This window comes from Equus caballus, chromosome 11 (assembly GCF_041296265.1).
Source record: "Equus caballus isolate H_3958 breed thoroughbred chromosome 11, TB-T2T, whole genome shotgun sequence".
Taxonomy (NCBI): domain Eukaryota; kingdom Metazoa; phylum Chordata; class Mammalia; order Perissodactyla; family Equidae; genus Equus; species Equus caballus.
In genome coordinates, this window is record NC_091694.1 from 20259824 (window position 1) to 20280569 (window position 20746).

General features: G+C 51.1%; 2 protein-coding genes across 4 annotated transcripts; both read right to left on the reverse strand.

Moving 5' to 3' along the window:
* Positions 1–6485: 6485 nt before the first annotated feature.
* Positions 6486–14507, reverse strand: AOC3 (amine oxidase copper containing 3). Its single transcript, XM_001496268.5, has 4 exons — positions 12241–14507; positions 10442–10727; positions 9904–10033; positions 6486–8325 (listed from the first exon to the last, which is right to left on the reverse strand). The coding sequence occupies exons 1-4, from the start codon at positions 13838–13840 to the stop codon at positions 8050–8052; spliced, it is 2292 nt and encodes a 763-aa protein (XP_001496318.1). The 5' UTR covers positions 13841–14507; the 3' UTR covers positions 6486–8049.
* A 155-nt stretch (positions 14508–14662) lies between these two features.
* On the reverse strand, positions 14663–20737 carry AOC2 (amine oxidase copper containing 2). Of its 3 annotated transcripts, none has more exons than XM_003362547.5 (4): positions 18431–20170; positions 16149–16434; positions 15780–15909; positions 14663–15436 (listed from the first exon to the last, which is right to left on the reverse strand). In XM_003362547.5, the coding sequence occupies exons 1-4, from the start codon at positions 20016–20018 to the stop codon at positions 15170–15172; spliced, it is 2271 nt and encodes a 756-aa protein (XP_003362595.2). In that variant the 5' UTR covers positions 20019–20170; the 3' UTR covers positions 14663–15169. The 3 variants fall into 3 exon arrangements, 2 of the variants coding, with proteins under 2 accessions (XP_003362595.2, XP_023508255.1); XR_011423201.1 differs by having other exon boundaries at positions 15014–15436; positions 15780–16029; XM_023652487.2 differs by having other exon boundaries at positions 15014–15436; positions 19620–20737.
* Between the last annotated feature and the right edge of the window lie 9 nt (positions 20738–20746).

The following is a 20746-nucleotide window of genomic DNA, read 5'->3' on the forward strand; positions in this document are numbered from 1 at the left end:
AAAAAAAAACCTGGGAGAGTTAAACCAGAAAATCAATGCAGAAAAGCCAGATTATCCGGGTATGTTTATACAACCAGCTGTATTTTGAAATGGAAACTTGGCAGGTTTCCCTTTCCCTTGTTCTTTTTTTTTTTTTTTAAGATTTTATTTTTTCTTTTTCTCCCCAAAGCCCTCCAGTACATAGTTGTATATTTTAGTTGTGGGTCCTTCTAGTTGTGGCATGTGGGACGCCTCCTCAGCATGGCCTGACCAGTGGTGCCATGTCAGCACCCAGGATTTGAACCAGCGAGACCCTGGGCCGCCTAAGACGAGTGTGTGAACTTAACCATGCGGCCACAGGGCAGGCCCCTCCCTTGTTCTTTAAAGCTTTAGAAGGAGTAGTGGGGCTCATTCCCAGGTGGTGAGAAGGCAGGACCCCCTTCCCCCAGGATGGAATTTAAACATACTAACCCCTTCTCCAGGGAGGCAAGCCCTCCCTGTCCTCAAGGAAACTGGCAACGGGTTGGGTTTTTTTGTTTTTTGTTTTTGGCTGATCTGGTTTTCATGTTCTGTAGAAGCTTTTCATGGAAAACAGTATTTTAAATATTTTTAATTTAAAAAACGTTTTGAAAACACTTTGGTGAAGAAACACAAAACGTTTGGTGGACAACCTAGGAAACATAAAGGCTGCACTGTGACAGATACGCTTCCCTCTCATCCCTCAGTTCCTCTCTGCAGAGCAACCACTTTCACTAGTGTCTCATGGGTCATCAAGCCCTACCATGGGGACAGAAAAAAAGGAGAGAATGGGGCTTTTGCACTAGGAGAAAGTGGCTGTGGGTCAACCCGCGCGGCAGGCCCTCCTCCCATCACCCGCTTGGCCAGGCTGGTCTCCAGACAGCAGAAAGTGAGCATAATGGCAATGACTGCTGTCAACTGAAGACTAGCCAATTGTCTCCCAAAGTCCCAGACTATAGAGTCTTACCTAACCCTACAGGTGAGCACCCACAGCAAGCATGCCCATAACTGAATTTCCCGCCAACCGGGTGAGTGAGGGCACAAAACCAGTTATCTGATATAGAAAAATAAAGAACCGTGACATTTAATACCTACCCTCGAGTGTTGGGGAATACAATTCACGGCCAGTATTTTCATGAGCTGAGCAGCGACATGGAAGCGAGAGACTGCAGAGCTTCTTGCAGTCAAGGCAAAAAATAGAACTACTATAGCTCAGGTAGGAAGGGGCCACTGGCAAGGGGCCGTATGACCTTTAGAATAAGGGGGAACAGAATCTAATGTCAAGACCCAGCCTTGGCCACAAGGCAACCGTGCCAGCCTGGGAACTTGAGTCTGAGCCCTTCGGTCTTGGCTCCCAGCTAAGAACACATCGTTAAGATGGCTAATGTTTTTTGTTTTTTAAAGATTTTTTTATTTTTCCCTTTTCTCCCAAAGCCCCCTGGTACATAGTCGTGTATTTTTAGTTGTGGGTCCTTCTAGTTGTGGCATGTGGGACACCGCCTCAGCATGGCTTGATGAGTGGTGCCATGTCCACGCTCAGGATTCAAACTGGTGAAACCCTGGGCTGCTGAAGCAGAGCACGCAAACTTAACCACCCGGCCACGGGGCCGGCCCCATGCTAATGTTTTTTGTCCTGACCAGTGTTACCAAGCAGAGGTCAAGAATGTTCACTCCGGTGGGGTATCACCAGGCTCTCATATGGGGAGGTGGGTAATGATCCAGGCAGAACCCTTTGCCTTGGCTGGTGCGGGAACCTGATATAAAAAGGTGCCACCCCCATCACCTTCTCTTCACCTTCTCTAAGTGTCTTGCTGTCCCATTGTTCCCTCCGATATTGTTTCATCCCAGTCTTCACAGTTATGTCAAATCCCTAAAAACTTGTTGAAAATGTGTCCCTTTTGAAGAATTACTCAGAAGACATGACCACACATCCTACTTCCCCCCAAGTCTTATTTTTCTTTGAATAAATTTGGCCCCAGCCTCTGTGAACCTGATGAGGATGAGTTTATCCCTGGAAGCCAGAGTCCACCCCAAGGCTGCAGGCTGTGGACTGGGCCCCAGAACATGGGGCCTCAGCAGAGTTGCCCCAGAGGTCCTGTGCAGTCAGCTGGACCACCCCGTACACCCGGCTCAGGTTCCACAAAGCTCTGCATTCTAGGGAGACAGGTCTGGGTGCAGCGTGGAGCAGGGCATACCTGTGGGGCAGAATAGAGGTAAGGAGACCAGGTAGGAGGCAAAGGGCCAGGATGAGGCCACTGACCTCAAGGATAGAGAGGAAGGGATAAGTCTGAGAGATGTTTAAGGACAGAGTTGACAGGATTGGATGTGGGTGGGTGAGGCAGGGCATGATGTCTTAGATGACATAAAGGTTTCCCACTGGGTGACTGTGTGCATGGTGGGGCCTTTCACCAGAAGGAGGACATAAATGAAGAGCAGCAAGTTTAAGGGGGAATCCTTCATGGGAAGCCCCAGTGTTGATGCCTCGGAAAAGGGTAAGGGGCTCTACAGGCCTAGTGTGCAGGGGGGATGTTCTAGGCTAGGAATACAGATTTTGGCCAACAAGAAATATTACCAGTTAAAATAAGAGAAGCTTAGATCACCCAGAAAACACTTCTGGAGAGAGGAGAGCCAACGACAGAGTCCTGGAAAGTGCCAAAGTTTGGGGCTAAGTGGGCTGGTGGGTGGAGCAGAGGTAAAGGAGCCAGCATAGAAGACTGAGAAGCAGCAAATATGCATGCATGAGGAGGGGTCAGAATGTGGGGAAGTCAAGACAGGAGATGGTTTTAAGAAGGGGGTAGTCAGTGTGGTCAAATGCCACTGAGGGGTCCAGAAAGTAGGAGGCCGGAAAGGCCTGTTGATTTTGCATTTAGAAGTCACTGTGACCTTTGTCAGAGCAGTATCTGTGACCGGTGGGTCAGCAGAGGGAGAGCAGTGGGTCCAGGAGGGACTAGGGGAGGGCAGGGAGCACACCCAGCAGGGGTGGAGCACTCCTTGCAGGAAGGCGTCTGGGAAGGCACAGGCTGAGAGAAGACCCCTGCCCAGGAGAGGCAGGGTCCCTGGAGAGTCTTAGCAAGATGAGAGTCAAGAGGAAAGAGCCACTCAAGAGAGAGAGAGGAAAATACAGAGAGGGGAGTGGATAACTGAAAGAGAACCTTCTGGGAGGGGCCGGTAGGGGTGGGGTTCCCCTTAAACAGGTAAAGAGGTACTGGAATTAATGGGCCCATCCTCACTGCCAAACCCAGTCAAAGAAACTTTCAGGAGGGCCCTAGACATTTTTTTTTTTTTTATGAGTTTAGCTTTTTTCAAGCCCGCTATACACTATATAAAGTTTGCAAGGATGATCTGACCAACTATCACACAACCGCACTAACTACAAAGGAGACTGATTGTTGGGTAGGATTTTACTTTAATCAGCAACTGACTTTCCCAAGTGATGTGTTAAGTGTTCGTTAAATATAATGCTCTTCTTTCAGAAGGTTGTGGGCTGCACAGAGGACAAAGACCAGAGTCAGCGGCCAGGGATCCTTCTTCATTTCCCAGTAACCTCAGCAGAGGGTGGGAGGAGGGAAGGAGGCATCCAGATGTGGGGTTCCGATCGGGGCTGTCTGCAAACAGGGCCTCCTCAGGCCAGATTTCCCACAGGAGTCATCCCCCCCTACCACCACCATGCCTTCTGGCCACCATCATTTCTTACCTCTGACCCATCTCCCTGTGGCCAGGCCTTCCATCAACTCTATTCTTTGTATCTGAAACAGAGGTAATGTCCTCAAAGGCAAGTCTTACCCTGTCACTCCCTTGCTTAAAATCCTTCCATGGCTCCCCATTTTTCTTAGGGTAACCATAGCCTGCAAGGACCTGCCTCATCTGTCCCCTGCTTGCCCCTCCAGGCTCTCTTCACAGCCCCTATGCCTGTCAATGAACTTGAGTACTCGAATGGTCACCTCCTGGCCTTTGAACATGCTGTTCCCTCTGCCTGGAACATTCTCTCCTCTCTTCCTTCTCCCCCAGCCAACTTCTATTCCTCTGCCAGGACAGTTTAGACATCACATCCCTCAAGAAGCTTTCCCAATCCCTGAATCTGGGTTAGAAGCCCCTGCTATTGTCCTCCTTCCACCTCCCTTCTAACAGTCCTTGCCTGCTTCTCTCGTCCCTGGAGGCAGAAATTGTGTCCCTTATTTACTAACGTATCCTAGTGCCTCACACGTTGCCTGGCACTTGAAGGTACTCCATAAATCTTTGTTGACTGCATGAAGAAATCCTTCTCTTGCACTCGGAGGTGGAGCCCTCCCCAAGGGCTGAGGGGAGAGCAGAGGCAAGGGAGCACATGTGGTGCTCCTCACAGCGGGTTCCCACGTCTACATTCCTGGAAAAGTCCTCTGACCTAAGCTTCAGGGGTCCCCTTGTCCAGCAACTCTTAGGGCAGTGGGCTCAAGTCGTAAAGATCTTAGCCTTGGGGGCACCAGTTTTCAGAACCTGATATCCTCAGTCCCTAGGTCACTATTCACTCCTATCACTTGACCATAAGTCTGAGGCCAGCACTCCAGCCGGCCTCCATGGTCTAAGGAAGAGGTTGGGTTGGGGTAGGGGGCTGGTGGTCCACCTTGCAGCCCTTCAGGCCCCACCTGGGCTGGATTCTCAGGATCTACAGTGTCACTCAGGCCTGAGGCAGGCGGTGTCATTCCTACGCTGAGACGCAGAGAGACACAACCACAGTCACACACTCACACTCTTGAAACGAAGGAGTTAAAATTTCCCTGGATTAGGATGAAACTGTGCTCGTACCCACAAGGGTCATATGGCAAACAAAGTAAGCAAAGTTTCTGAGCTTGTTTTGCAGAAGAACAGGAAGCCCGTTGATAAGAAAGCAGCTTGCTGACAGCCCCACTCTTGACCAAGCATCACGCACAAGCATTAAGAAACTAAAATGACCGCTTGTAAACTTTAGACGTCACAGACTAAAAATCCACTGCATGCAACACATAGAACCCCTGCCCGCCCCCAAATCGCACATGGGACCCATGAAGAAATATGAAAGATAGCCGCGCCTGCAGAGAGGACTCTTACAACTTCAGCCCCAAGGCTACATGCTCCCCTCCCCTACCTAAAACCCCAAATAAAAACCGTTGCTTGCAGCTTTTCAGGGATTTTGCGATTAAGCGTCAGTTGCCTCTTCTCCTTGCTCGGTGCTTTGTAATAAAATTTCTACTTTCTTCCACTGCACGTGGTGTCAGCGATTGGCTTGTGTGCAGCAGGTGAGTGAAGCCACTTGGGGTTCGGTAACACTCTTCAGTCTGGGGATGGGTTTCAAGGTAATGAGCTTCAAGTTAGTAAGACGGGGTGGAGAGAGGAGGGATACCAGCATTCCTTTATTCCGTCCCCCTGCCCCCAGCACTGACCGTTGTGCAACTGACCCTAAGAAGGAGCCATAAGCAGGTGGAAACAGAAGGATATGTATGTAATGGAGAAGTTAAATTACTCAGGTCAGAGAAAGAGGAAGTCTAAAGTCAGTATCAGAGCCACAACTGGCCACGACATCCCTTTTCCTCCTTTCTCAGTCTTCAGTCTCTCCTTGTGCTCAGTCTCCTTCTGTCCTCTGTCACCCTTGCTTCCACCCCAGGCCATTTGATAAATTAATCCAGCCATCATTGGTCCTCTCTTACTGAAGTCGTTCTCTCTGTTCTTTGGAAACTAGTTTCTCTCCAGTTCACTGACTTGTCCGCATCCACTGTTCCACTGACCCAAAAGTGAATTTGGGCTTGGGGCAGCACAGAAGGTAGTAGAAGCTTCCGTGATGCCTGTGCTCCCTGGATGTGACCTTGCTCTGATCAGAAGCTCAGCAGCATCCAAAATCTGTTTGCTGCACTTCACCTCCTGACCTGGGCTTCCAGCAGGCAGATGTCACCCCTCCCCATTGCTTCTCATTGTCCCCTCTTCTAAAAGAGACAGAGGGGGAGCATGAGCAAGAGAGAGCAAGAGAGGGAGACTGACTGAGGCTTAATGTTTTCCTCGGAGAGACACAGTTGGCAATCTGTATCCACAAGTTCTGCATCTGAGGATTCGACCAACTGTGGTTCAAAAGGCCCACGATGGTTGCATCTGTACTGGACATGTACAGACTTTTTTTCTAGTCATTGTTCCCTAAACAATACAGTATAACTATTTACACAGCGTTTATATTGTATTAGGTATTATAAGTAATCTAGAGATGATTTAAAGTATAGGGAGGACCTGTGTAGGTTATATGCAAATACTATGCCACTTTATATAAGGGGCTAGAGCATTGGTGGGGGTCCTGGAACCATTCCCCTGCAGATGCCAAGGGACCACTGTACAAGCAAGAGAAGGCAAAGGAGTTACCAGAGGCCACATCCATTTCTCTGGGTCTCAAACTCGAGGAAATTTAGTCCCTGGGCCCATCCCTTGACTCGCTTTACCTTCCCTCTACCCCCACCCCTTCCTAAAGACATGTTAGTAAAAAAAAAGTCAGGTCCTGTTTGGGTCCATTTATTATTTACTTTGAATAGGTAATACAGTCATATGGTTCAAAATGTACAAAAGGGTATATACAGCTAAGCTCCCCCCAATCCCCAACCTCCCGATTCCCCCTGGCAGAGGAACCAGTGTTACCCGTTTCTTCTGAATATGCATATATAAGCAAATATCTATTTATATTCTCCTCCTTCCTAAAACACAAATGGGAAGTATACCCTATACACTTCTGTGCCCTGCCTTTTTCACTGGAAGATTATTCCCTATTAGTATATAAGGAGATATAACTATTTTTTACAGCTATATACTATTGCACTGTAAGGCTGTGTCAGAACTTATTTAACCAGTCCTCTAGGGAAGAATGTTTCTTTTGTTTCCAAACTCTTGGTGTTTGCATACTCCCCCCAATCCAGAACCCTGTCCCAGGGACGCCTGGGTGGGAGGCCCCGCCCTCCAGAGGTCCTGGCTTATCTGCATGCCCACACGTGATTGGACAGCCCCTGTCCTGTGTCTTCCTGCTTCTCACCCTTGGTGCCCACCCAGCCTCCTATGTTGGCTGCTGCTGAGTATAGGCGTGGCTGGTCACATACACATACAGCCCTGACAAAGTGACCATTCCTTATTATCATTGTACCCACAAATCCACAAATCCACCTAAAATGCTAACTTGAGCTGCTGCGGTATCTGTGACCATCCTCCACCAGAGAACACAAGGCAGACTATACAAATGGGCAGAGAGAGCACACCCTGCCCCACACTTGGGTGCGGGCAACTCCCACTCCACATATGTGACAGACACAGGGGGACAGACATGGATTTTCCTCTCAAACCAGATACCCCTTACATTTTGAGACTTCCAAACGCCTAGGGCCAGGAGAGGAGACTGAAGTTGAGAAATGAGGACTAGGAGAGCGTGGGGCAGAGGAACATCCTCTCAGGGCTGGGAGAAAATCCCAGGACAGAAGAACAGGTAGGAAGAGGAGTAAGAGGTGGTAGGCAAGAAGAAGGAAGAGGGAGAGGAGGAGGACTTGGATGAGAGGGAATGTGGGCCAAGAAGCCCCTTCACTCATCTGTGGATGTGTAGGCTTGAAAGGAATGCTGCCCGGGGGCCTCTAGGGGACTATCCCCATTGCAGAGCCCGCATCCTCACCTCCCAAGAGAGGGACTGGGGAGGCCCAGGAGAGACCTGGAGGTGGCCTAAAAAGATTTGGGAAAGCCAGAAAACACAAAAAACAAAAAGCAGGGAGTCTTTTGGGGACAAGCTTGGCCATCACTTCAGACTCCTGGCTGGCCATTCTCCTCTATGCGATGGGCACCCAGCAGGTCTGGGATCAGCAAAGCTAAGTCCCCCCTGTGTCAAGAATCTCAGGCTCGGAATGTTCCCAGCAGAGAAGGGAATCCAAGGGAGGGAGATGGGAGAGAGAGGACCTTGGGAGAAGGTGAGGAGGGGGATGTGATGAAGGAGAAGAGGGCACCAGGGTACCTGACCCAGTGCCCACTGCTCCCCTTCCCCACACACCCTGGCCCCGGGGCCCCGGCCACACTCCCCATCCTGGGGACCACCTAGTTGCGAGAGAAGCCCCCATGGGAGAAGGCAGGGAGGTTGGGGACACAGGCAGCAGCCTCAGGGAGGCAAGCTAGGTGGTTGACCTCACAGGCTCCAGCATCCTGGTCCCCCCGGAAGTAGACGGCATCAGCAGAATCGAACGAGGGGTCCTGGTCAAAGAAGTTATAGGGTCGAAGGAAGAAGCCCACACCGTTCCCCACGGTCACCGTGTTGGGAACGTCCTCTGCATGTGGGATGTGCAGGAAACCAGCCGTCACCCAGGCCACCAAGTCCTAGCAGGGGAGAAGAAAGAGGATCATAAGGCCTGGCTTTGCTAAGGACACGCCCGCCTCCCACAGTGGCCTTGTGTGTAAGGATTCGCCTTGCCAGCCCATCTTCCCTCAAAAAGATCTTAAGTCTTTTTTTTTTTTTTTAAAGAGTTTATTTTTCCTTTTTCTCCCCAAAGACCCCTGGTACATAGTTGTATATTTTAGTTGTGGGTCCTTCTAGTTGTGGCATGTGCGACGCTGCCTCAGTGTGGCCTGACGAGCGGTGCCATGTCCGCGCCCAGGATTTGAACCAGCAAAACCCTGGGCTGCTGAAGCAGAGCGTGTGAACTTAACCACTCAGCCACGGGGCTGGCCCCAGGATCTTAAGTCTTTAAACATTTTTTTCCTACTGGTACAGAAGTCAAAGCATAAATAGTCAATTTCATATTGGGAGCAACACTTGCCTCCCTATCCTGGAGCCTGCATCTTCCATCTCTGACATGTCCCATGACACCACCATCAACCTACCCACCCTTGGAGGGATGATGACACCCGCAGGCTACTTCAGCTCCTCTCCCCCTAACTCTTGGAGAGTTCCCAAACTATAGCTGAAGGAAGGAGGACGGAGGAGGGAAGATCAGGGTTCTGGAGGCAGAAAAGTCCAACATTCAGAAATTAATCTTTTAGTGGTCAAGCCAGGAATGGGAGAAGCTTTAAAGACAAGAGATGCGGTCATCCTTGATGACTTCCAGCCCTCTTTGAGTCCTCAAGCTCAAAAAGGACTCAGTTCACAAATCTGAGACTTAGAGGGCTGTAGGTTCTTGAGGATAGGCCAGGGCCTCAGCCAGAGTCCGCATATGAACTCCTAGCTTGGGAAGATTCTCTCAAGAGGTAATGATCAGATCCACAAAAGTATAGAAGGCAGGAGTCAGCTCCACCCCTGAGGAGAACAGAAGGTTTTCAGGGATCCCCAAGAGAAGGTGAGGCTCACGGAAGCAAGCTAATTGTCCATCAATAGATGAATGGATAAAGATGTGGTTTATATATATATATAATGGGAATACTACTCAGCCATAAAAAATAATAGAATCTTGCCATTTGCGACAACACAGATGGACCTAGAGGGTATATTAAGCTAAACGAAATAAGTCAGACAGAGAAAGACAAATACCATATGACTTCACTTATATGAGGAATCTAAAAAACGAAAGAAAGAAAGAAAGAAAAGAAAACAGAAACGGAATCATAGATACAGAGAACAAACTGGTGGTTGCCAGAGGGGAGGGGTATGGGGGGTGAAATAGGTGAAAGGGATTAAGGGGTACAAACTTCCAGTTATAAAATAAATAAGTCATGGGGATGTAATATACGGCATAGGGAATAGTCAATAATATTATGATACTTTGTATGGTGACAGATGGTCACTAGACTTATCGTGCTGACCATTTTGTAATGTATACAAATGTCTCATCACTGTGTTGCACACCTGAAGCTAACATAATATTGTATGTCAACTATACTTCAATTAAAAAAGAAAAGAGAAGGTAAGGCTCATCTTTGTGCCTCCCCCTCCCTCCCTCGGCCCTCCCATGGTTAGCTGACCTTTCCAGCAATGGTCTCATTGTTGATGAAGTCAGTAAAATCCACAGTGGGGGTCCAAGGATCGTTCTGATTAAAGATGCTGGTACTTCTGGGCTCTTCCTCCTTCCGCTGGGTCACAGCCAGCTGGTACCTAGGGAGGCACTGGTTAGCTCTCCGTGGTCACTAACTCTGTCCTACTGCCTGATTATGATGGAAGGGAGCTGATTGCAGGGACTTCAGCTTTCCTGTCTCATTCACACAGTGACTCTGATGTCACCACAGTGGGTCACCCAACACCTTTCCAGGTCCTCCTGTTCATCTCCCTGCCGTTTCCTGGCACTGCCCCTCCCCCATCCTAAAGAGAAAAGAATTCTCAGGCCTGTGCTTTAGTACTCCACGGGGACCACGTGCCCACTGTGTACCTTTTGATAGCGAGGAAATCTTTCTGAAGTCTTACCTCATCTCACAGACTGTTTGAACTGAGTTCCCGGTTGGCCCTCTCAATGTTCCCTTCTCACTCTCATCTCCCCGAGCCTTTCTCTGACACCCTGCCACTCACCTGCCCCAGCTGAAGGCTCTCTCCATGGAGCTGTTCCGGGGCAGCGGCTCCCCAGCAAAGCTGAGCATCTGGATACGATAGCCCCTTGGGTGACCCCACTTGTTGCTATGGTTGCTGGCCAGGTACAGGTAGCGAGGGTGGGTGCCTCCCAGGGGGAAGGCGGCCTGCTCCTCTGTCTCCAGCAGCTTCCGGGTCACCCGCATCCTCTGTATCTGGTGCTCAGGGCTCCAGGGTACTGAGGTTAGGTCAAAGGCCATGTCCTCAGCCCAGACCCAGTTCTCCAGTCCTGCCAGGATGGGGTGGATGTGGGTGAGGGGAAGGGTGGGAGGGCAGGCTGGTCATGCAGCTACCCTGCCCCCACCTGACTTCAGAGTGGAGGCCAAAGGAAGCCCAGAATTGAGTGTGCCCCCTGTTTCACTCCCCTCTCTCCAAAACACTCCCAATCTTCCAGACACAGCTGTTGACCTGCAAAATATTTCTTCAAGGATTTCATTCATTCATCCTTTCATACTCATTAGCAGGGAGGCCTATTCTTGGCTCTGAAGACACACAGATGAATGAAACATTGTCCTTCCCCTCCTGAGCTCACAGAGGACACAGAAGGCAAAGCCCTGACTGGCATGCAATGTGAGAGGACCACATTCAAGGGTCCAGGTTATAGGAACACATGTGCAGGTGGGAAAAGGAGGCCTTCCTGGGCAGCTTTTCAGCCTCACCTTACAGGATGTCACCAGTAGAGATGACACGGCAGGGCATTCTAGGCAGGGGCAAAACCTGAGAAAAAGCCAAGCAGCCTCACTGCAACATGTGATGTGTGTGTCCAGGGACAGGAAGGGTGGAGTGTGGCTAAAGCAGTCCTCAAGGAAGAATCTGAAAGTTTGTGGGAGCTGTACTCTAACGGGAAGGGCCTTGTAGGCTCTTCTGCCTATGGCATCCTCTAGGTGATGGGGAAAGTGGGAGCTGCATGAGGGAGCAGGCTGGCCTGGCTGGTAGGTCTCTCTGGGTACAGCACGGACCCTCATTCTGAAAGGAAGCAGAGTGGAAGCAGCAGAGTGAGAACTGGCACTAACCAGGAGTGGCAAGGGGGTTGAGGTATTCAGAGGCAGAACAGAAAAAATCCAGTGATCAACTCAATGTGGGGAAGGAAAGTGAAGAGACAAAGACTCCAAGACATCATGTAGCCTTGGCTCTTTCTGTGACCACCAACTCCAGGAACTATCCAGAATGTTCTACAGTATCCATTCTACCCCTCTCACTTAAGTGTATTGTGCCCAGAAAGAGGTGGAAAATCAGGGAGGAGGAGGGTCCATCTCCCCAGGAAATGTACAGCCTGGGGTGCTCCAGTGACTGGCTGCATGCCAGGGACTCACAGAATGCAATGGGATCCTCCCAAACACCAGCACCACAAGCCAGACGCAGAGAGATGAGCAGAAAGACAAATGGCTGCCTCCTTTCTGTGGGGCCCATATAAGTGCAAGGGAGGGAAGAGGGCAAAGGGGACCATGTTAGCCCCAATCCTGATCCTGCCTCCTCACTGAGCTTTGCCATTTCCCAAGATCTTCTGACGACTCACACGGAGGGAGGGTGGTAGCTGTGCACCCAGCCAACGAGCTAACATCCAAATAAAATTCAGCAGCCAACTCTCTCCCATCCAGCAAAGGAGGAAGCATGAAACTCCAAAACCACAGACTCATGCTCAAATCTTCCTTTTCTGGATGACCTCCATAAAGACCAAAGCAAATTGAGATAACTCTTGAGCCCCCTCTTCTGGAATCCTTGCCCCCGCCAAGATGACTTACCTCCTACATCCAGATCCACCTTGAAATGGGCGCTGTGGGTGTGAATGGTGCCCAGCGTGTGCTCTCCAACCTGGTTCCCGTACCTTCGGGCAGTACCAAAAAGGAATGCTGAGCTGATGTAGCCCGTAGTGTGGAATTTGACTTCTATGGCCCCACTGGAGTGGAACACCATATCCCACACATAATCATAGTTGAGCAAGGTAGACACAGATCTGACGACCAGCACTGTCTCTACAAGGCCCCCAAAATAGTGGGAGCTGAAATCTGAGTGGTGTCGCCTCAGGGGGAGGCCCTGATTCTGTTCAAACACACAAAAGGCGTCATGTATTGTCTTGGGTTCTTGGGACTCCAAAAGGAAGTGCCAGTCCATGTAGGTAGCCAGGTAGGGGCAGTCCACCCCAGGGGTCAGGGGAGTGGAGAACTTGCCCATGCCATAGCTGCCATCCATATAGCGGGTCAGCATTGATGCTGGCGAATTTCCACCATAGACGGCCGAGGCCTCCTGGAGGCTAATCTCATAAGCTAGTCGTTCTCCCCGAAAACGGATGTCAAAGATCCTTGGGCCGCTGTAAGCTCCCAGGCCAAAGGAGAAAGTCCACAATGAGGAGACCACTCGGTTCCCCTGGACACTGAAGCGGGGACCCTCAGGATGGACTTGCAGAGGGGGAGCCGGACCCGGGGGCACCTGGGACTTCAGGGACCAGGACCCACCTGTGCCATTGTCTGGGACCAGCACCACATTCACCAGGCCAGCCTCAAACTGGTCCTCCAGCTGGGCCAGACTCTCATAGTAGCGGCCTTGAAAGAACACCTTCCGGATGGTCCAGCGGGCAGGGTCCAGAGCCTTGTGGTCTACCAGCAGCTCCAACCCTACAGGGTGCAGGTAAAACCCAGCTCCTGAGATGTTGTAGTAGAGGCCAAACCAGGTGGCCCGGTCTCCTGATTGCAGACCACTTGGGGCTGTGGGCATCGTCGCCAGGTTCCGTTCTTGGTGTTTGTAGAAGCAACAGTGGTGGAGGAGACCAGCAGCCTTGGGCAGCTCTCTGTCAAAGATCATCTGGTCTATGTCCAGGTACTCTCGGATCGACATGGGGCGTCGGTAATAGGGCAGGGGGCCCCCGTGACGCTCCACAGTCACATCCCGCATGTAGGAGGGACGTGGGAGCGGTCCCACCACCAGCTCACTCACATTGGGCTGGGGTTGTCCGCCAAAGAAGACGATGGCCAGTGCCTCTCGGGCAGGCGGGGGACTTCCCCTGTCCAGGTGGGCCAGGGCTGCAGCCTTGGGGGGTAGCTGCAGCTCTACCGAGAAGACGCAGTTGTCTGAGGGGCGGGCCTGGGCAGCATCCACCAGGCCAGGCCCCAGCTGCTGGGTCAGAAAGCTCATCACGGCCGTCAACTCCTCTCGGCTCAGGTCTGCAAACAGCTGGCTCTGGCCAGGGTGTGTCCAGGGCTGGGCACTGGGAGATATAGAGGGGCAGTGGGGAGGTGGGCTGACTTCACCCCCATCTCTTCCCCTGCCAGCTAGCAAGACACACACCAAAGCAAAGATGGTGATGACAGCCAGAGCAAGGAGCACCAGGGTGGTCTTCTGGTTCATTGTCCTGCGAGCAGAGGGACAGAAGATTGAGCCAGAGTTGAGACTTGTATTCTCAGGCCAGCAGAAGAGGGTCTCTCTTGGTTCCTATATTGGGGGATCTTGGATGCTGGCTGAGGTTCCCAGTCTTCAGACGCATAGGAGACTGAGAGTGGGAAGAACAGAGAAGGCTGGGGAGAGGGGTGGGGCGGGCCAGAGTTGGGGGGCGGGTCTGAAGCAGGGCAGCAGCGATTTCCACAGACCTTACATGGCTTTGTCCTCCAGGCTCCAAATCAGACTCTGCTCTCTGGGTCAGGTTTGGAGCTGGAGAGAGCTGGAGTAAGAGGAAGTGGGGGGGGGGTGGGGGGAGAGAGGGCGGCAGTTTTCAAGATAATACAGCTGGCTAGCCTGAGCACGGAAATGCACCACCAGCCAGGAGCCGAGTTTGTGCAAAGCAGCCCCTCATCCCCCTCAGCCCGCTTCTTGCCCAGCCCCCATGTGCTCAGGGACAGATGTTCCCTTTCCTGTAACTTGCAACTATTATTTTCCTTCCAAGGAAATCCCCACCCCCAGCCCTTCAGCTTCCCAAACAGCATTTCTTGGCCTAGTCTGTCCCCCTTGCCTTCTCTCTCCCATTTCTAATTTCCTTGGCCAGAGTCCTTAATATTCTCTGGGAGATTCTAGATCCTTCAAGTCAAATAGAAGAAATTCAAATAAAAATCTTGTAATATTTTTATTATAAATTGCATATACCATCTATTTTTACAAAATCCTATCTATTCTTCCATTTCGATGCACATGCATAAAGAAATGTCTGGTATAATGTCCACTAAATGTGAACACTAGTTATTAATTTTTTTTTTTTTTTTTTTTTTTTGCTGAGTAAGATTCACCCTGAGCTAACATCTGTTGCCAATCTTCTTCTTTCTGCTTGGAGAAGATTGTCCCTGAGTTACCATCTGTGCCAATCTTCCTCTATTTTGTATGTGGGTTGCCACCACAGCCTGGTTGCTGACGAGTGGTGTAGGTCCCCATCTGGGAACTGAACCTGGGCTGCTGAAGCAGAGCAAGCTGAACGTTAACGGTCAGCCCCGACACTGGCTATTTCTAAGTGGTAGGTGTGTGGTGGTGTTGCTTGAATATTTTAATATCATTTGCATAAATTCATCATTTAAAAAAATGAACTGGAAATAAGAATTAACCAAAAGGATATATGGGGGTTTATTGTGGGAGGAGGCTGTTTCCTAAGAAACATTAAGAGGCTGAGAGTCAGGGGAGCAAGAAGTGGGAACAGAGAGAGGAAGGTACATATGTCTCAGCACCCCAACTCTGTGTCCTACCACATCCTCAGGACTAAAAGTCTTGGTAAGAGAAAGGGGGCAGGTCCGGGACACAGGCTGCCAGGTGAGGGATGCAGGCCACAGGGTTGACACTGCAGAGCCCAGCATCCTGGCCCTTCTCAAAGTAGATGCTGCCAGGGGAGAAGATGGAGGGATCTTCATCAAAGAAGTTATAGGGCCGGAGCAAGAAGCCAACTCTGTTCCCCACAGTCACTGTGTTGGGGACATCCTCAGCGTGGGGGATGTGCAGGAAGCTGGCCGTAACCCAAGCCACCAGGTCCTGCAGGAAGAGGGAGAAGCTGGAGGACTTCGGAGGTGACACCCAGAGAACCACCCCTCAGCCACAATTCCCAATCTCCAGGCTCAGCCCTGCTTCCACCTCCGCCCAGCCCCAGGCCCACAAAACAGCTGTGGTGATCCATGTGAGATGCTGTAGGGTAGTCCATGTCCCAGGGCTAATCGCACTCCAGGAGGGATGACCCATGTTGGTCATCAGAGAACTCTTTGGTCTCTGAATCTGAGACACGGAAACCTACCATTCCCTCCAACCTACAGCCAGAGGCTGGGCAGCCAAGATGCCAGGCACAGAGGAGCTCCTCTCCTCTGCCCCTAGGGCTACCAACCTCTCCTAAGAGAGTCTCATTGTTGATGAAGTCAGCAAAGGCCATAGTGGGGGTCCAGATGTCATTCTGGTAATAGATGCTGCTGCTCTGTGACTCCTCCTCCTTCCTCCGGGTCACCACGAGCTGGTATCTGACCAGGAACGTTGTAGGAAGGTGGTGTCAGAAAACGTCAAGGGCCTTTACCAGTCCAGAAGTCCTCTGGATCAGATTCTGTGTGAGACTATTTCCCATTCCCATTATCTACTTGGATCTGAGAGGAGGGACAGGGGTGAATGGTAAGCCAGGGGTAGTGAGTTGGGGTCTCCCAGAGCTGGGAAGGGGAAGGGGACCAGTCCTTCCCTACCACCCAGTGCCCAGGGCCCTCCTCACCTCCCCCAGCTGAGGGCCCTTTCCATGTCGCTCTCCAGGGGCATGTGTATGCCGAGGGGGCTGTGGATCTGGATTCGATACCCGCGCTGGTGACCCCAGGCATTAGTCTGGTTGCTAGCCAGGTAAAGGTAGCGGGGAAGGGGGCTTTGCAAGGAAAACGCTGTCAGGTCCTCCCTTCCCAGGACCTGCCGAGTCAGCTGTGGGCGCTGCAGTTGGTGCTCCGGACTCCAAGGGGCTGCCACAGGTTTAAACACCACGTCTTCCGCTACCACCCAGTTTTTCAGCCCTGCCAGGGTGAGGGGAAGGAGAGGAGTTCCATACCAGGTGAGACAGGTCTCTCATCTTCCCCAGGGTGCCCACTGCACTGCCCTAACAAAGGGCAGCAGAGCTCACCAGACAGCACTCTGTGCTGGAGGCAGAAGGCCTGGATTCGAGCGCTAGCCCACCTTCTTTGCACCTGCCCTGTCCAATATGGTTACTGTCAGTCACAAGTGGCTATTTCCATTTAAGTTAAAAATTCAGTTCCTCAGTCACACTAGCCACATTTCAAGTGCTCAATAGCCACATGTGGCTAGTGGCTAATGTATTGGACAATGAAGATATAGAGCATTTCCAACACTGCAAACAGTTCTATTAGCACTGGCCTGCCCAACAGACCCTGGACCAATTCTTAGCTCCACTGATTCTCACTTTCTGAATCTCTGCACTGGGCATAATAAAAGCTGTTCTATGGGAGTTCTGTAAATGGAAAAGCACATGCAGGTGGCTGGTAACATTCTTGTAACTACGAAAGGGATAATATTTGTCCTGGAGAAGCTGGCTGGGAAAACCAATCCCCTTCCATAGTGCCCTGCACACTCCTCCCAGCTCTGAGACTTGCTTTCTCAACAAGGTGGGGACCACTTTCCATCTTTTTCAGAAGTGAGTAGTTTCTATCTTTAAGCTGTCTGGGAGCTCCCTGGAACCCTACTGCATTCATAACCTGCACTCAGCACCCCACTCAGCACTGGCTCATATACCCTTTCTTTCTGCAGGTTCGGACTGTTAGTTCCTTTAAACATGACATACAGAAGGGCTCTACTGGAGTCAGTGCCTCTGCCAGTTATTGTCCTCTGGCCCACAGCACCAGCCTGTGCTGCACACTCTAAGGATCCAATAAATGTTTTTTATTGTACTTCCCAACAAGGCTCTTTAATGCCAAAAATGCTGAAGAGAAACTTCCAATCAGAAAACAGTCATATCCCAAATATGTCAAAGAATCATCCTAGTTAATAAGCTCATTTCAATCATGCATTTTCTTAGTTCTCCTTCCCCTCTATACCTGCACCCCGCGCCCCCCCCCCCACCAGTACACATACACACACACACACCATGTGTTTATACTCGAAGATAAGAAAATGTTTTGCAAGAAATAAGCTTAGATGCAGTGCATTATACTTGGGCAGTCACTTCCTGTCCCATCTTCCCCCACCCTCCTTAGTCTCCCTAACTGTAAAATAGAGAGTGTCTAGTGGATTTCTAATTTTCTTTCTGGGTCTAACAGTCTGTGATTTGATAAGTTAGTCATTTTCTGTCCTTGACAAAAATCTGTCAGGAGCAGCAAGTCCTCTTTGTGCTCTGAGCCCTACTTGAGAAATCCCTTTCGACACTTGGAGTAAGCCTACTGTGTGCCTGCCATGTCACCAGAGAGCCCATTATGATGACACGTGCTGTCAGGAATGGATGGCCCACCCCAGGAGGATGGGGCCACCATCCTGTATCCCCAGTTGTCTGAAATCCTGTGGCGCAACCCCCAGATAGTAACCCCCTGGACCACCTCTACTCTGAAACCTCTTTAGACATACTGCTTCCTACCTCTGCTAAGGTCCCTGCTTTGCCCACCTCCCTTGACCCTCAGAACTAGTTAGGAAGAACTCAGACAGCCCCAACTCCAGCCCCCCATGCAGCTTCAGATAAGGCAAATTCATCACCCACGGAGTCACTCAAGGCTAAGGCAGCAAGGCACAGCCATTACATTTCAACTAGTTTCACAATTGCAGCAAGTCAGAGGGGCTGGGTGATGGGAGCTGGGCGGGGGAGCTCTCTCTACCTTTTACCAGATACCCAGTAAGCCTAGTATTTCAGGCTGATAGCAACTAAACACACTCAAATCAGTCCCTGATCTGATGCCACAATAAATTGTGGTCTGGAACGCCACCCTCCTGCCTCTTCCGGCTTGATTTGGGGGTCTCCCTTCCCTCTGCACCACCCCAACTCTCAATCCTCATCCCACAAGCACTCACCTGCCACATCCAGGTCCAGCTTGAAGTGGAAGGCATGCGTGTGCACTGCCCCCAGCACTCGTTCTCCCACACGGTTCCCAAAGAGGAGGCTTTCCTCTCCCCCACTCAGGAAAGCTGTATTGACGTAGCCCGTGGCATGGACCCGCCCTTCAAGCGCCCCATTTGGGTGCAATACAAAGTCCCAAATGTAGTCATAATTGCCTACAGATGACACAGACCTCACTACAAGGGCCGAGCCAGCCAAACCACCATAGAAATGACTCTCTATGTGATTGTGGTGCCTTCGAAGGGGGAGTCCCTGGGCCTCCTCAAATACACACACAGCCCCCGGGAGTAGCTGGACTGCCCCTTTGCCCACTAATACGTGGATGTCCACCATTGTAGACTGATAGGGGCAGTCCACTCCACGCACCAAGCCCCGGCTGTGACTGCCAAGTCCATAGCTGCTATCCAAATATCGGGTCAACATTGTCTTGGGTGAATCGGCACCATAGACAGATACACACTCCTGGACACTGACTTCATAGGCCACCCGCTCACCCTTGAACCGAATATCAAAAATCCTCATGCCACTGAACACCCCATGGCCAAAGGTAAATGCCCAGAGAGAGGATACCACCAGGTTCCCTTGTACTCTGTATTGGGAGCCTTGGGGTGAGAAGTGAAGAGGGGGAAGAGGACCTGGGGAGATCCGGGATCTCAGGGATGAAGCCCCATTTGGCAGGGGTAGAGGAACTCTAACCACTTCCAGCCGGCCAGCCTTAAACTCCCATTCCAACTGGCTCAAGTCTGCATAGTAGCGCCCAAGGTAGAAGACCTGCTGGACAGCCCAGTGGGCAGGGTCCAGGGCCCTGTGGTCCAGCAGTAGCTCCAGCCCCACTGGGTGAAGGAAAATCCCAACACCTGAGATGTTATGGTGGAGGGCTATCCAGGTAGCACGGTCCCCTGAGCGTAAGCCCCTAGGGGTGGCGTGCAAAAATGCCAAAGTGGAGCCATTGTAGTTGAAGACAGAAGCCAGGAAGACTGGTGCCTTGGGTAGCTCCACCTCTTTCAAATGTTTCTCCATCTGGGCAAACTCAGTTCCCAGCAAGGGACGTCGGTGATAGGGCAGGGAGCCCCCATGACGCTCTACTGTTACATCCCGCATGTAGGAGGGACGTGGGAGCGGTCCCACCACCAGCTCACTCACATTGGGCTGGGGTTGTCCGCCAAAGAAGACGATGGCCAGTGCCTCTCGGGCAGGCGGGGGACTTCCCCTGTCCAGGTGGGCCAGGGCTGCAGCCTTGGGGGGTAGCTGCAGCTCCACTGAGAAGACGCAGTTGTCCGAGGGGCGGGCCTGGGCAGCATCCACCAGGCCAGGCCCCAGCTGCTGGGTCAGAAAGCTCATCACAGCCATCAGCTCCTCTCGGCTCAGGTCTGCAAACAGCTGGCTCTGGCCAGGGTGTGTCCAGGACTGGGCACTGTGGGATACAGAGGGGCAGCGAGGAGGCTGGCTGGAGGCACCTTGGCTGGTCAGCAAGACATAGGTCAGGGCAAAGATGGTAATGAGGGACAGCGCCAGGAACACGAGGACTACCTTGAGATTCATGGTGAATGCTGAGCTGAAATGAGAGTCCTACCAGCTTCCCCTTCCACATCAAATCATGGTTTATATTCAGTAGGATGGACAGGAATGGAGAAAACTCCACCCTGTGGGCTGGACAGGAAATTTCTGACCTTGATTTATATAATTCTGCTCCAATTTTCTGTTCTGTGGTTTGGCTCAAGGCGCTACTTCCATGTGCATAGCCTCCCCTGCCACTGAACACCTGCCAGCACAGTTAATCCCACTACTGATTTCCATCATTTAGACCAGATTAGGGGGCATTTGGATTAATGCTAACCTCTACCTTCCACCCAAAATGGGTCTGAGGAAGAGTGCAAATCTCAGATGCCCAATCAAGTCCTGTGTGCTACATGCAGAAATTATAACTGTCCATTTTCCTACCTCCTGGCAGGCACCACCTCCTAATGTTTCCAGGATCCACTGCCCAGTTCAGCAATATGCACTGTGTTTTGCCAGTTGCCTAAGGCCAAGCCCTTGATTTGTGGTCTCAGGCCTCTTCTACATAGTCAGTGAGAAAGAAGGAGTGGTGAGGACCTGGACTTAGCAATCAGATTTATATACCAATCCCAGGTCCCTAAGCTGGGTGACCACAGGGGAGTTACTTATCATGAGCCTCAGTGCCTTTACCTATAAAGAAGGGATAAAACTACACTATAGATTTCATGAAGATTAAATGTGATCATGCACACAAAGTGCTTAACAGAGCCTGA

Excerpts from the sequence above, each read along its gene's own strand:
- AOC3 (XM_001496268.5), bottom strand. The coding sequence starts at position 13,840 with ATGAACCAGAAGACCACCCTGGTGCTCCTTGCTCTGGCTGTCATCACC. Across the intron at positions 10,728-12,240 it reads GGTGGATCTGGATGTAGGAG|GACTGGAGAACTGGGTCTGG; the intron begins GTAAGTCATCTT and ends CCATCCTGGCAG. Across the intron at positions 10,034-10,441 it reads AGAGCCTTCAGCTGGGGCAG|GTACCAGCTGGCTGTGACCC; the intron begins GTGAGTGGCAGG and ends GTGCCTCCCTAG.
- AOC2 (XM_003362547.5), bottom strand. The coding sequence starts at position 20,018 with ATGAATCTCAAGGTAGTCCTCGTGTTCCTGGCGCTGTCCCTCATTACC. Across the intron at positions 16,435-18,430 it reads GCTGGACCTGGATGTGGCAG|GGCTGAAAAACTGGGTGGTA; the intron begins GTGAGTGCTTGT and ends TCACCCTGGCAG. Across the intron at positions 15,910-16,148 it reads AGGGCCCTCAGCTGGGGGAG|ATACCAGCTCGTGGTGACCC; the intron begins GTGAGGAGGGCC and ends GTTCCTGGTCAG.